General features: G+C 44.8%; 1 protein-coding gene across 7 annotated transcripts in view; it reads right to left on the bottom strand.

Moving 5' to 3' along the window:
- The window catches only part of STOX2 (storkhead box 2), a 231,670-nt gene that overhangs the window by 12,224 nt on the left and 206,995 nt on the right, over window positions 1-12,451 (bottom strand). For 6 of the 7 annotated variants that reach the window (XM_039468366.2, XM_039468367.2, XM_003933851.4 and 3 more), the window contains 2 exons: window positions 10,500-10,652; window positions 41-2,306 (listed from right to left, as the gene is read on the bottom strand). In XM_039468366.2, coding sequence (XP_039324300.1) covers window positions 41-2,306; window positions 10,500-10,652 — 2,419 coding nt within the window. Of the gene's footprint in view, window positions 1-36; window positions 2,307-10,499; window positions 10,653-12,451 lie in introns of those variants that run through there. The other variant, XM_039468368.2, reaches the window with a different exon arrangement.

The following is a 12,451-nucleotide window of genomic DNA, read 5'->3' as shown; positions in this document are numbered from 1 at the left end:
CGATAGGTGTATGTGTGTGCAAAGAGACACCTCTCCCTACCGTGGGGAGTTGAATCCACTGTCCACTGTGATGCTGCTGCTGTCCATGCTGTCAAGCCGGGCTGAATGGGTGGCTCTCTGGTTGCTGCTGCTGTCGGTCTCTTTTGGGGCAAGAAGGGTGAGGTTCTTTTCAAATTTCCTCTGCAAGTCTCTTTCCTTCTCCCTCTCGAGAAGCCACTGCATGGTGCCCACGTCCTCTCTATTTTTCTCCTCCTCAGTGTTCTTGTTTGCCCCTTCCTCAGAGTCATCATCATCAGAGACATTGTAATAGTCAAAAGAGGCTTCCTGGTTCCCTCCTGACTCCTGCTGACGTTGGGAAGCTGGCATGGCTTGTGCCACCGAGGTCCCCAGGGATGGTTCCAGTTTCTCGCATCGGCCTGGCAGTGTGTCAGCAGGTGTCTTCGGGTGAGATTTGAGGAGGGACAGGCTCGATTTGTGATAGCTGTTTACAGACAAGGTGCTGTGAAGAGGTTTGAACAGTGTGTCTTTGCTAAATATCTCTTTCCTCTTGTCCAAGCTGCTGGGCTCGGCACCATGGTGCTGGACAAGGCGTCCATTGGCGATCCCCTCAGCCGCTCCTCCTGAGGCAGCAGGGCCACCACCTGGCCCTTTGGGTGACTCCTCCTTGTGCCCTACAGGCTCCCTGGAGGAGTGGGGGACCTGCCTATCAGATGGGGAGAGCTTTTTCACCCCTTCTGCCAAAGTCAGAGTGTCATGGTCCTCCTTATTCTTTCCCAGAGGTGATGGCGCCGTGAGCACCGTCTCACTGGAGGTGTTGCACTGGAAATAGTCATCCGTGGAGGTTTTTGTTGGACAGGAGTTGAGTTCGCCATAGGATGGCAAAGTCTCGGGTGCTTTGCCTGGCTCCAAAAGGCTACAAGCACTGGACGGTTCCTTGCTGCCACCAACTATTTCTGGAATACACACCTCTTTATAGCTTGTGGACGAAATGTGAGCCCTTTGGTGACCAACAGTCTGTGCAGGCCTTAAAGTACTGTCGTCAATGTAGGATTGGCTGGGGGTCTGGTCATCTTGGCTACAGCCTTCAGCAAGGTCTTCAGGCGTCCCTAGAGAAGAAGCACCCAGAGGGCCTTTGGAGTTGTCCATCGACCTGGATCTCTCCTTGGCTTTGTTGGATCTCTCATTCCTGGACCTCCGGTCCTGGGTATGGCTGTGGCTTCGGTGCACTTTTGAGTGGGAGCTTCCCCTGGAAGGTTCAGGAAAAGGCATCTCAGTTCTCCTTTTGGCCAGTTCACCAGACACATCCCATTCTGGCGTCATGGGGAAGTGGGACTCGATCACGTTTGTGTTGCTATGCATGATGAAGTTATCTCCTGCGTGCTCCATGATGAAACAGCCCTCCCTGGGTACCCTGGTCAGAGGATCACAAAAGTCATACTCTCTTTCACCTGGGATATCCAGATGGGAGCCGTCGGAGGGGTCTCCTTTTGACACTCGTGTCTTGCTGTGAGACCGAGACTTTCCATGGGACTTACGATGAGTCCTGCTCTTTTTACTCCTTCCGCTGTGATGGGCAGAGGACCCGGCTTTACTCCTCTGGGCCTTTTCTTCTTCAAGCTTCTTCATGAGCGCCGTGTGCCGCATGACATTTTCCACGGTCAGGTCTGGGTTGATGCGCCTGATGATCTCCATTTCTACCTCCCGCGGGATCGTGGCTGGCGTGTCCTCGTCTCGCAGGGGCCACTCTTCGGGAGGAAACTGGGCAGAAAAATTGGCCAGCTGTTTGGTCTTGTCTTTTTTAAAACTTAGCCGGAATAACTTCAGCCCGAATTTTTTTGACTGCTTTTCACTATCTTTAGGTTTTGAGAGAGTTTCTGTCTTGTAGGAAAAATTTACAGTACTTTTGCTCTTTTCAGTGGGTGGCACCTGGCACAGAGAAGGGGGGCAGTAGGGGTCTTTGCAGTCCTTGGCAGGCTTCCTCTGCAGGGTGGACGCATGCATGCTGTGCATGTCTTCTCTGCAGCAGTGGCAAGACTCGCAGTGGTTTCGGGACAATGTTCTTTCCCTGACGCAGCCTGAGGCAGAGGGCGTGATGGTTCCGGGCTGCGGAGAGGTGCACTGGGACCGGTCGGGTATCCTCTCATCGAGATGGTACCATTTACTGTTAGTTCTTATGAGGGAAGGAGTTATGAAGTAAGTCTGTGGGGTCACGATAAAGTAGCCATCTGGAGTTGGGTAGATTTTCCTCTCCCGAACCAGCGTGTTTAGCGTGTGCCGCAGAATTTCTTGGCTTGGGGTTGGAACACCTGAAAAAAAAAAAAAATCCACTTGTGAGAATAAAGAGAGAACATGTCAATTCCTGACTTCCAGAAGCCTATTCATTCTGCCAAGATGCGAAGTCCCATCGCATGGCTAGGATGGACAATTCAGACAAAGGCGTTCCTTAAGTTCGGTGCAAATCCTGGTTTGCTTGGGTAAGTCCTAAATTACCACCCACGGAATGAGCAGATATAAAAGCTGGGAAGACAGAGGTGGAAGTAGGTGAAGTTAGATTGCTGCTGTTGTCATAAAGCCTTTCCCGAACTAAACAGGAAAGATAGAATATTTAAATGAGAGAAAAAGGAAAAATGTTTTCCATGATATATATATGATACAAATGTACAGAAAAGGCTTTAGAGTGAAAATATCTGCCTCGATATTAAAAACACATCTAAAATATTTGGAGGCCACCACAGAAGGGTTACTGTATGTGCTCATTTTCACAGATTTTACTTAATAAACTTAATTTTGTAAATTACATAAAAGGACTAGGAGACTTGGCTACTGCCTAGGATGAACCCTCTAATTCCAGAGTCACTACCTTCCATTTTGAAACCAACTAGAGCACGGGTAACATCCAAGTGACAATGTCCTTTTTGGTGTCAGTCAGCAACATGAAGGTGGTTTTTCTAATTTCTAACCAAAGAACCCTAATAAATACACGAGTGAAGGCTCTGACACTCTATCTCTGTTTGTCCAAAACTCCCATATTGGCTTGGATAGAAACACTAGATAAAAATGATGAAAGCTTCCTTATATGAATGATCCTTGTTTTCTGAGGGTTTTTGTGCATGTTTATGCAGAATTAAGAGTACAAATTCTTAAGAGAGTTTAACCTCTCCAGGCTCCAGCCCATTTACTTTATTTCTTGGGTATTCTCCATTTCCCAGTGCCAGGCACATAAAAGATGATTGTACTTCTAAGATTGATCTGAATGATATCATTTGGAATTCTGTCAGGTTGAATCATATGAAACTGCTAATATTTAACCATCTGACTCACAGACATGGCAGTTTCATGCAGTTCAACCTAACAGGAATAATGTGTAATGTGGAGACTAAAGGCTGGGGCCAGGCTGCTGGGTTGAAACCCTGCCCTATCATCATTAGCTGGTGTCACTGGTTGAATTATACACTCCCCACCCCAATTTGTATGTTGAAATCCTAACCCCTAGTACCCGTCTTAAATATGACCTTATGTGGAGAAGAGGTCTTTAGAGTGAAATGAGGTCTTGAGGGCGGTCTCTAATCTAATATGACTGATGTCCTTCTAAAAAGGGGAATGCTGGAGACAGAAAGGCACAGAGGGAAGACAGTGTGAGGAGACACAGAGAAGGTGCCATCGTAAGCCAAGGATGGGGCCTCACAGCTCTCAGGACAACCAGTCCTGCTGACACCTTGATTCTGGACTTCTGGCCCCCAGAACTGCAGGATACACGTTGGTTGTTTGAGCCATCTGCACTTTGTTACAGCCACCCCCAGCAAACGAAGATAGCTGGCACTACCTGAGGGCACTGAGCCTCTCTGAGTCTCTGTTTACTGTCGTCAAAAGGTAGGTAACAACAGTACCTGTAGCCACAGGGCTGAGGTGAAAGGAGTTTAGTGTGTGTGGAGCAGTGCCTGGCACACAAAAAGTGCTCAATAAATAGCAGCTGGGAGTTAGCCTCCACTTTGGGTCGGGACCCAGAAAACCAGATTGCCTTCAAAGAACAATGTGCCACAACCTAGAACACCTGGGTGAGCTAAGACGTTTCAACTCCCCAAGTCCTTCCAAAGTAGGAAATAAAGGTATTAGAAATGGCCTACAGTGCTTTGGGAGGCCTCAGAAAGGCTGATCTCAAGGGCAGGAGTTTCAGACCAGCCTGGCCAGCATGGTGAAACCCATCTCTACTAAAAATACAAAAAATTAGCGGGGCATGGTGGCATGCGCCTATAATCCCAGCTACTCGGGAGGCTGAGGCAGGAGAATCACTTGAACCAGAGAGGTAGAGGTTGCAGTAGCCAAGACCATACCACTGCACTCCAGCCTGGCGACAGAGTGAGACTCCATCTTAAAAAAAGAAAGAGAGAGAGAGAGAGAGAGAGAGAGAGAGAGAGAGAGAGAGAGAGAGAGAGAAAAGAAAGAAAGAAAGAGAGAGAGAGAAAAAGAAAGAAGAAAGAAAGAGAGAGGAAGGAAGGGAGGGGAGGGAGGGAGGAAGGAAGAAAGGAAGGAAGGAAGTTAGGAAGGGAGCCTGGAATCTTTAAGGGGGAAAAATCCATGAATGTAAGGTAACATACACACACATTTGCGTTACCATTTTCAGAAGGCATCCTTAGTGATAAAAGCAGAAAAGGTAGCTTAGTTCATAATGTATTGTTTAATATAATTATTTAATTTTTGAGTCTCATGGTTTCTTTTTAGTCTAATGTTTTACTTTTGGTAAGAGAACATTAGTTTTTATACAAATGATTTTAAGACCAATAATAACAAAATTTGTTTTTTAATTTTATAACACTTTCTGTACAAAATAGAAATGAATATCTTTTTTTTTCTTTTTTCTTTTCTTTTTTTTTTTTTTTTTTTTTTTTTTTTTTTTTTTTTGAGACAGGGTCTCACCCTTGCACAGTCTGGCGCACAGTGACAAAATCTCAGCTCACTGCAGCCTTGACTTCCCCAGGCTCAGGTGATCCTCCCACCTCAGCCTCTCGAGTAGCTGGGACTACAGGCATGCACCACCACACCTGGCTAATTTTTAGATTTTTTAGAGAGGCAGGATTTCTCCATGTTGCCCAGGCTGATCTCGAACTCTTGGGCTCAAGCGATCTTCCTGCCTCCCCGACCAAAGTGCTTCCATGAATAACTTTGGGGGACACCATTCACATGGAACCCCCCCTTCTGAGATGAGGACACACCCCTGCTCTGCAGTCTCATGAATGATGGCTGAGGTCGTGTGGCACAACCACCAAGATAACAAGCCCGTGTTGAAAACCAACCACATCTTAAATGGTAGCATACTTTTAGTCAACAATGTGACAAACTTTTTCAAAGACTCGTAAGGTTCATTTATAAGTACTCATGACTGACCAGTTTACCATGGCTCCTGATAAGGGGAAGCCGAAGTATACTTCATGAAAATAGCTATTACTGTAAAGCAAAAATATAATTTTAGTGTAGAATTTGCTAAGTGTAGGCCTTCCAAATGGTGATCTTAGGAAACTCAGAAAGCGATTAATATATAAAATCATGACTACAATGCAATCATCTTTACTTACCATTAAAAACAAGTTCTCCAGTGGTTCTCAGACGAAGGAATAAAAAGAAAAATATAGAGAAAAAAGTTCTCTACTTCCATAGAGAATTTGTACTTAAATTTTCTTACGTCTTGGGTTTCCAGGTATATCGATCAGATAACGTTTAATTTGATATTGCAAACTAGAAACATTCTTTGTCCCGTCCAATCCATTTTCGATGCTATCTGAGAGTTTTCAGACTTCAGTGAACGTTGCTTATGTTTATGATTATATTTTATTATTAAGCCCTAGTATATTGACCGATTGACTGTCAATGAAATTCAGGGCTCTACCAGAAATCTGCAGGGTTGACCTGAGAAAGTGATGGTTGTGAGGGATGTTAATGGTTGTAAATTCCACTGCTCCCAAATTCAACTCTTGAAGTTCATCACGAATTCAGATTTTGCGGCTTAAAGAACAAAAATAAACTTGACATCCTAACAGGGCTGAACCTGACCTCTTCCACACCTTTACATTTTCCAAAGCAAAAATAACTATTTAAAAGTACTGCACGGCAATGTGATCTACTTAGACCTATGTATTGCTTTTTTTTTTTTTTTTTTTGACATAGCATCTCACTCTGTCATCCAAGCTGGAGTGCAGTGGTGCAATCTCAACTCACTGCAACCTCTGCCTCCTAAATTCAAGCAATTATCATATCTCAGCCACCTGAGTAGCTGGGATTACAAGTGCATGCCACCACGCCCAGCTAATTTTTGTACTTTTTAGTAGAGATGGGGTTTTGCCATGTTGGCCATGCTGGTCTTGAACTCCTGGCCTCAAGTGATCTGCCCACCTCAGTCTCCCAAAGTGCTGAGATTACAGGTGTGAGCCACCGCAATCAGCCTCGATGTATTGCTTTAGTCCTGTAAATCTGACAAAACTTTCTGAACAGAGAGCACGAGGACCTGTTCAAAGCACTTCAGGCGGAAACCTTTTAATGACCATCTTTAGACTATGCTTGTTTGTGAAGAACACTGGCTGAGGAACAATTCAGTAAGAGCCGACATAAGGAGGTAAACGGGAGACATAAGACAGCGTGTACAATATTAACATTCTCCAGCAATCTCTGAAGTCAAGTTCAGCTACACACCTAGCCTTACAGGTCTAGCCCTATGTCCCTGAAGGGCAGCCTTCCTCCCACAAAGATTCAGTTGCACTAGCTTAACAGGTACCAGACCAATTCAAATGACTACTCAGTCTGGATGAATGGACATGTGGTTATTTAGAAATATGAGAAGCAAGTGTTATTCTTTATAAACCTTTTAAAAATATTCTCGATTCTGTAATGGAAACTGACAGATAAAAGTTGTTGAGTTGGTTTTCAAAAATTCAGCCAACTTTTTTTTCACTTTTATAGAAAAATGATAAAAAGGTTTAAGTTTTGATGTATCAAATTTTTACTAGAAGATTTTTCACTAAAAACCTTCTTTAGAATATGGAGGCCCAAAACAAGAAAAGAAGCCAACTTGTAGATTATACTGATCTAAAATTAAATGAGAACTCAAATATTTTAATAATAGTTAGGCTCAAAAACTTTATTATTGAAGAGTAAGATATAAAATAACTAGCTAGGTGCAGTGGCTCACGCCTGTAATCCGACCACTTTGGGAGACCAAGGCAGGCAAATCACCCGAGGTCAGGAGTTGGAGACCAGCCTGGCCAACATGGTAGGACTCCACCTCCACTAAAAATACAAAACTTAGTCAGGCATGGTAGTGTGCGCCTGTAATCCCAACTACTCAGGAGGCGGAGGCAGGAGAATCACTTGAACCTGGGAGGCAGAGGTTGTAGTGAGTTGAGATCGTGCCACTGTACTCCAGCCTGGGCAAGAGAGCAAGACTCCATCTCAAAAAAAAAAAAAAAAAAAAAAAAAAAAAAGACTAAATAAATAAATAAATAAATAAATAAAATAATTAAATACTTTTTTCTTAACTTAAAAAAATATGTATATAAGATCTTTAAACCCTCCAGAATCTTAGAATTGTCATTAAAAATATGATTTTCAAATAGAATTTAAAAGGTTAGGTTTTCTTTTTTTTTCTTTTTTTTTTTTTGAGACAGTTTCGCTCTTGTTACCCAGGCTGGAGTGCAATTGTGCGATCTCGGCTCACCGCAACCTCCGCCTCCTGGGTTCAGGCAATTCTCCTGCCTCAGCCTCCTGAGTAGCTGGGATTACAGGCACGCGCCACCATGCCCAGCTAATTTTTTGTATTTTTAGTATAGACGGGGTTTCACCATGTTGACCAGGATGGTCTCAATCTCTTGACCTTGTGATCCGCCCGCTTCAGCCTCCCAAAGTGCTGGGATTACAGGCTTGAGCCACCGCGCCCGGCAAGGGTTAGGTTTTCTAAAATATTTTCTTCTGCTGTAGCTTACATGATAGCAAAAGACAGACAGAAACCAAAGGAAGGAAGGAAAGGAAAAGAGAGGACGCTAAGAAGAAAGGAAAGACAGCAGGCAGGCAGGAAGAAAACTCATTTTTAATGAAATACCTGTTTAAAATCTGGAGCCACTGCTGAACATAACTTTATAAATAGTTACCACCATGCCCTAGCCCAGGGGTTGGCAGACTTTTTCTGCAAAGAACCAGAAAGTAAATATTTTAGGCTTTTAGCCATACAACCTCCATTGAGACTACTCAACTCTGCCACTATCGCATAAGGAGCCAAAGATCATCCATGAGCAAATGGGCATGGCTGTGTTCCAATAAAACTTTATTTAACAAAAACATGTGGTGGGCCACACTAGGCCTGCGGGTTAGCAAACTCCTGCGCTAGACTCGGGTTTGTATGGTGTCCTTGCAAACTTCTGAGGTCGACCAATGAGTCATCAGTGTCACACAGAAGAAAAAGCTCCTCAGTCTCTCTGAAAACCAGGGTCTCAGGATTTAACTTCCCTTCCCATAAAAGCTAGCAAAACAGTTATTCTTTTAAGTACAAATGACCTATGGATTACTCCACAAAGTATTCCAACTTAGTGATATTGTTATCAGCTGCTTGGCAGTGAGGCGCATTTTACTGTTATATACCAGCTCTATGTTCTTTCCGTTCTTTATTTTATAGCCCAGTAATGGGAGGTATGTAACCAATTTCGGAAAAGCCATGTGATTTCTCATGAAGCTATATAAAAATTTAAGGATTTAAAAAGCTGCTGGGTTGTTTGATGTCAGAAGTGGCTATGCACTCGTAGGGCAGAAAGAAGGCCCTTTCTTAAAGACCACGGTGTTTGCCAGCACATCCGTCCCACCCCACCCCACCCGACCCCGCTTAGGTGGCTCTCACCTGGGGTTCTGCTTCTCCCACTACTGAAAGAAAGGGGGATTGTCTGACACTTAACAAAAACAGATAGGCAGTCACATACTGAAGAACAGTCAGAGATAAGACAATGCTAGAAAAATTAAAATAATTTGTATGTTGCAAGGGTGAGTTCGTGTTGGAGATTTTGAACCATACACAAAACACCAAAATATATTAATTAGAATACTGAAAAAGGAGGAACTATCACAAGAAGAGGGAGAAAACGTTTCTTTGGGGCAAAAGGAAAAGCAGGGAGAGCAATACGGTAGACTAGACCTCTACTTAGCTTAGAATTAGTCCTCTCGTTCTCTTCCCATGCGTGGGGTGCACTTCCCCACACCATGACTTTGTTTAGCAGGTTTGCTTTGGGCAATGCAATGTTAGTGGGGCGCCCATGATCAAAGCTTGAAGAGCCTTTTACGCAATGGGCTTGCGCTCTGCTGCCTCTGCCATCATGAGTGAAAGTGATCTCCATTCGCCCCCTTTTCTAAATCGTATGGGTACAGGTGGAGCAGAACCACCCTGCTGGGCCCTGCCTGGATCAGCTGACTCCTGGGGAACCCACAGAGGCATGAGTGAAATCAACGTGAAATCAACGTTGGTTGCTGTAGGCCTTTGATGTTCTGTAGTTGTTTGTTACCTGACATTTCTGTAGCAAAAGCTGATACAATGAGCAGTTTCTATTTACTAAAATCTCTTGTACATTGGATGACAAAGACATCAAACGTTCCCTTTTAATATAATCTCTATTTCCATCTAGGAACAGGCTGAGTCCACACCAAGCCGGCAAACTGGTAGCCTGATAATGTACTTCATGTGACTTGCATGTTGCTGGCACACAAATTTTATAATGTGCACACACACACACACACACACACACACCTGTCAATATTTAAGGAAAGGTAGAGATTTCCCATAAAACCCAATTTCCAGATTCTCTTGAAACATGAGATTGGCAGCTCTGGCAGGACCTCCATTTGGGGGCAGGGTGATAATTACACGGGCTCTCTTGAAAGGGTCCTGCGTTCCGCAGCTTGTCACCCTTCCTAACACCTTCCAGCACTGAAAGCATCAAATGCCACTCACACAGCAGCTGGGCTGTTGCCTCCTTTTTATAATATTTAAGAGAAAAGTTTAAGTATTTTATTTTTTAAAACAAAATCTTAACTAATTTTTCAAATATTATTTTCTTGAAACTTGTCAAGCCATGACACTCATATGTAAGATACGTTAATTTTTGACATGACCCTTTCCGTAGTTTCATTCCTTAGGACTAAAATTTTCAGTTGTTGGACCCTCACGTTCACGTATTTAAAGATTAGGTTGCAAAGACTGATGGGAGTCTTGGTCATTTTTGCCAGATTCTTCATGGATTCTAAATTAATTTCTCCCTCTCAGTGCCAATTTAAAAAGCATGACAGCTGAAGCAGTTATTTTTGATGTCATACAGGAGTCTGAATTTTTAATTACAGAGGTAAGGAAAGTTTCTGGTCAGTTTTGGGGAATGCTTTTTTCCTATTATCTTTAAACATGGGAAGAATAGTCCATGTGAGGCCCTAGGGTGACCAGAGCATACCGCCACCTGGAAAATGCTACGTTCCCGCTTTGTTACCTGGGAAACACGTGGTCAGGTGCTCCATCAGTGCTTCTTGGGTGACAGGTTTTCTTGCCGAGTTCATTGCTGAGATGGCCAAGCAGAGGATTTCCCCGAGTGGAATAAACTGAGACTGACTGATGGGAGACATACTGATTGGTGATACATCACCTGCAGAAAGACAATTTTCAAGTGAGTAGTTCATTGAAAGACCCAGTCATCTGTCAGACACACACTTTCATGCATCCACACCCCTCCCACCTTCACACATCCACCCAGCCCTGGTCTGATGAACACAGTTAGCTCTGAACACAGAAGCTGCTTACCATTTCCACTCAGGTGGAAAGACTTCCATATGCAGTGGAAGCTCCTACTGCCTCAACAAATAAAACTAACATCTGAGATCTCATTGACATAGTCCGAGAACTGAAAGTCTTGCAACAACAGGCTTTTATTTCTGGTTTTATTAACTTGGAGCTGATTTATTTAATGACCGCCATTCATATCTCAACAAATTGCATTTGTGTAACTTGATTCATTCATTCAAACATTGAATGCCTTTACGCGTCTGCTGGGGGAATGGGAGCTGCAGGCAGAGTGAGTGTGCGCTTCTTCCCAGATATCTCTGCCCTCAGTTTCTGTTTAAGTGGAGGAGACAGAAAAGTAGATCAAAGTCCCAGTGTTGTGTGGCAGGCACACAAGAGAACAGGACACCTGAGAGCTGAGAGGAGAGGGAGGATACCACCACCTGGAGGTGAGGGTGGGACCCAGAAGCAGGAAGTTCCAAGGTTTCACCAGGGAGCTGTAATCTGAACACAGTGCTCAAGAGCAGGTGTGTCCCTGGGGGGGCTAGGACCTATAAACAGATGTTTTCTGGGGCATAGGAGAGAAGGGAGATAGGTAGGTGGGGATGACCATGCACAGAGCTGGGTGTGCAAGCTCTGTGTTCTATTAGGGATGGTGAGCCATGGAAGGTCAAAGGCAGGTGTGAATTTCGGAAAGATGACTGTGGTGGCCATGGGGATGATGGCCTGGGAGGAGCAGGAGAAGGCACATTACAATTCTCTCCGAGACTGTGGCCTCCTGCACACTAAAAGGGCCAATGGAGGCAGGAGAGGCTGAAGACCCAGCATCACAGGGGAGGTGAACGGTGACTACTGAGATGTCAACCTACAATGCAAATATCTGTCTTCATGTCTCGTCTTTACGCCACAGTGCTGTGATTCTCAAGTTATGCTGCAAGGATCCCTGGAATATTTCTGGAACAGAGGTGCCCCAGTAGAAGCAGAGGCTGGGAGAGCAGGAAAGTCAGCTCCTGACACCTGAGTGCCACCTGTTTTACACTTGGGGTCCTCCAAGATTTCACTTGAAAAGATGTCCTACAGAAAGAGGAGTGAAGTGTCGCCGCAGTAGAACACAGAAGGGCTCACAGAAAGGTCCATTAGGTTTCGAATCTGATTTCCCAAATGTATTACATAATCTCTCCTTTTTCTGTTTCTGAAGCATGCTTGCAATAAGCTCCCATGGCTGATGGAAACCGACGCTCTGGCATTAAGCAACACCCTCTCCAAGAAGGTGTTGGCTGCTCTGGGGTGGACCAGCCTCCTCACGGCCAGGCACCTACAGCCGTGCCAGCCACAGTTCCTAGTCTGCAGAGGAGTGCAGAGTCCCTATGGGAAAAACTTGCTGCTTTGATGGACTAGATGGGAAATGGTTTGGCAGCTGAAATCAGGCAGTGGGGCCTGGGAAGAAGGTCAGCATATGTGGGATAGTCCAGCAGGCGCCTCCGACAAAGCGGCAGGACTCCAGAGCCCCAGGCCCAGGCCTCCCCCCTTCCCACACCCAGCTCAGTTCAATGCCCCCCTTTCCCTGGATCACATGGGGCTCCACTCAGCGCCACTGTGGCTCCACTCTCTGCAAAATGCATATGAGAAGGGTAAGACATTATCCCAGTTGCCAGAGGGAGTAGG

Source organism: Saimiri boliviensis, chromosome 3 (genome assembly GCF_048565385.1).
Source record: "Saimiri boliviensis isolate mSaiBol1 chromosome 3, mSaiBol1.pri, whole genome shotgun sequence".
Classification (NCBI taxonomy): domain Eukaryota; kingdom Metazoa; phylum Chordata; class Mammalia; order Primates; family Cebidae; genus Saimiri; species Saimiri boliviensis.
This window is presented reverse-complemented; position numbering and strand designations above follow the sequence as displayed.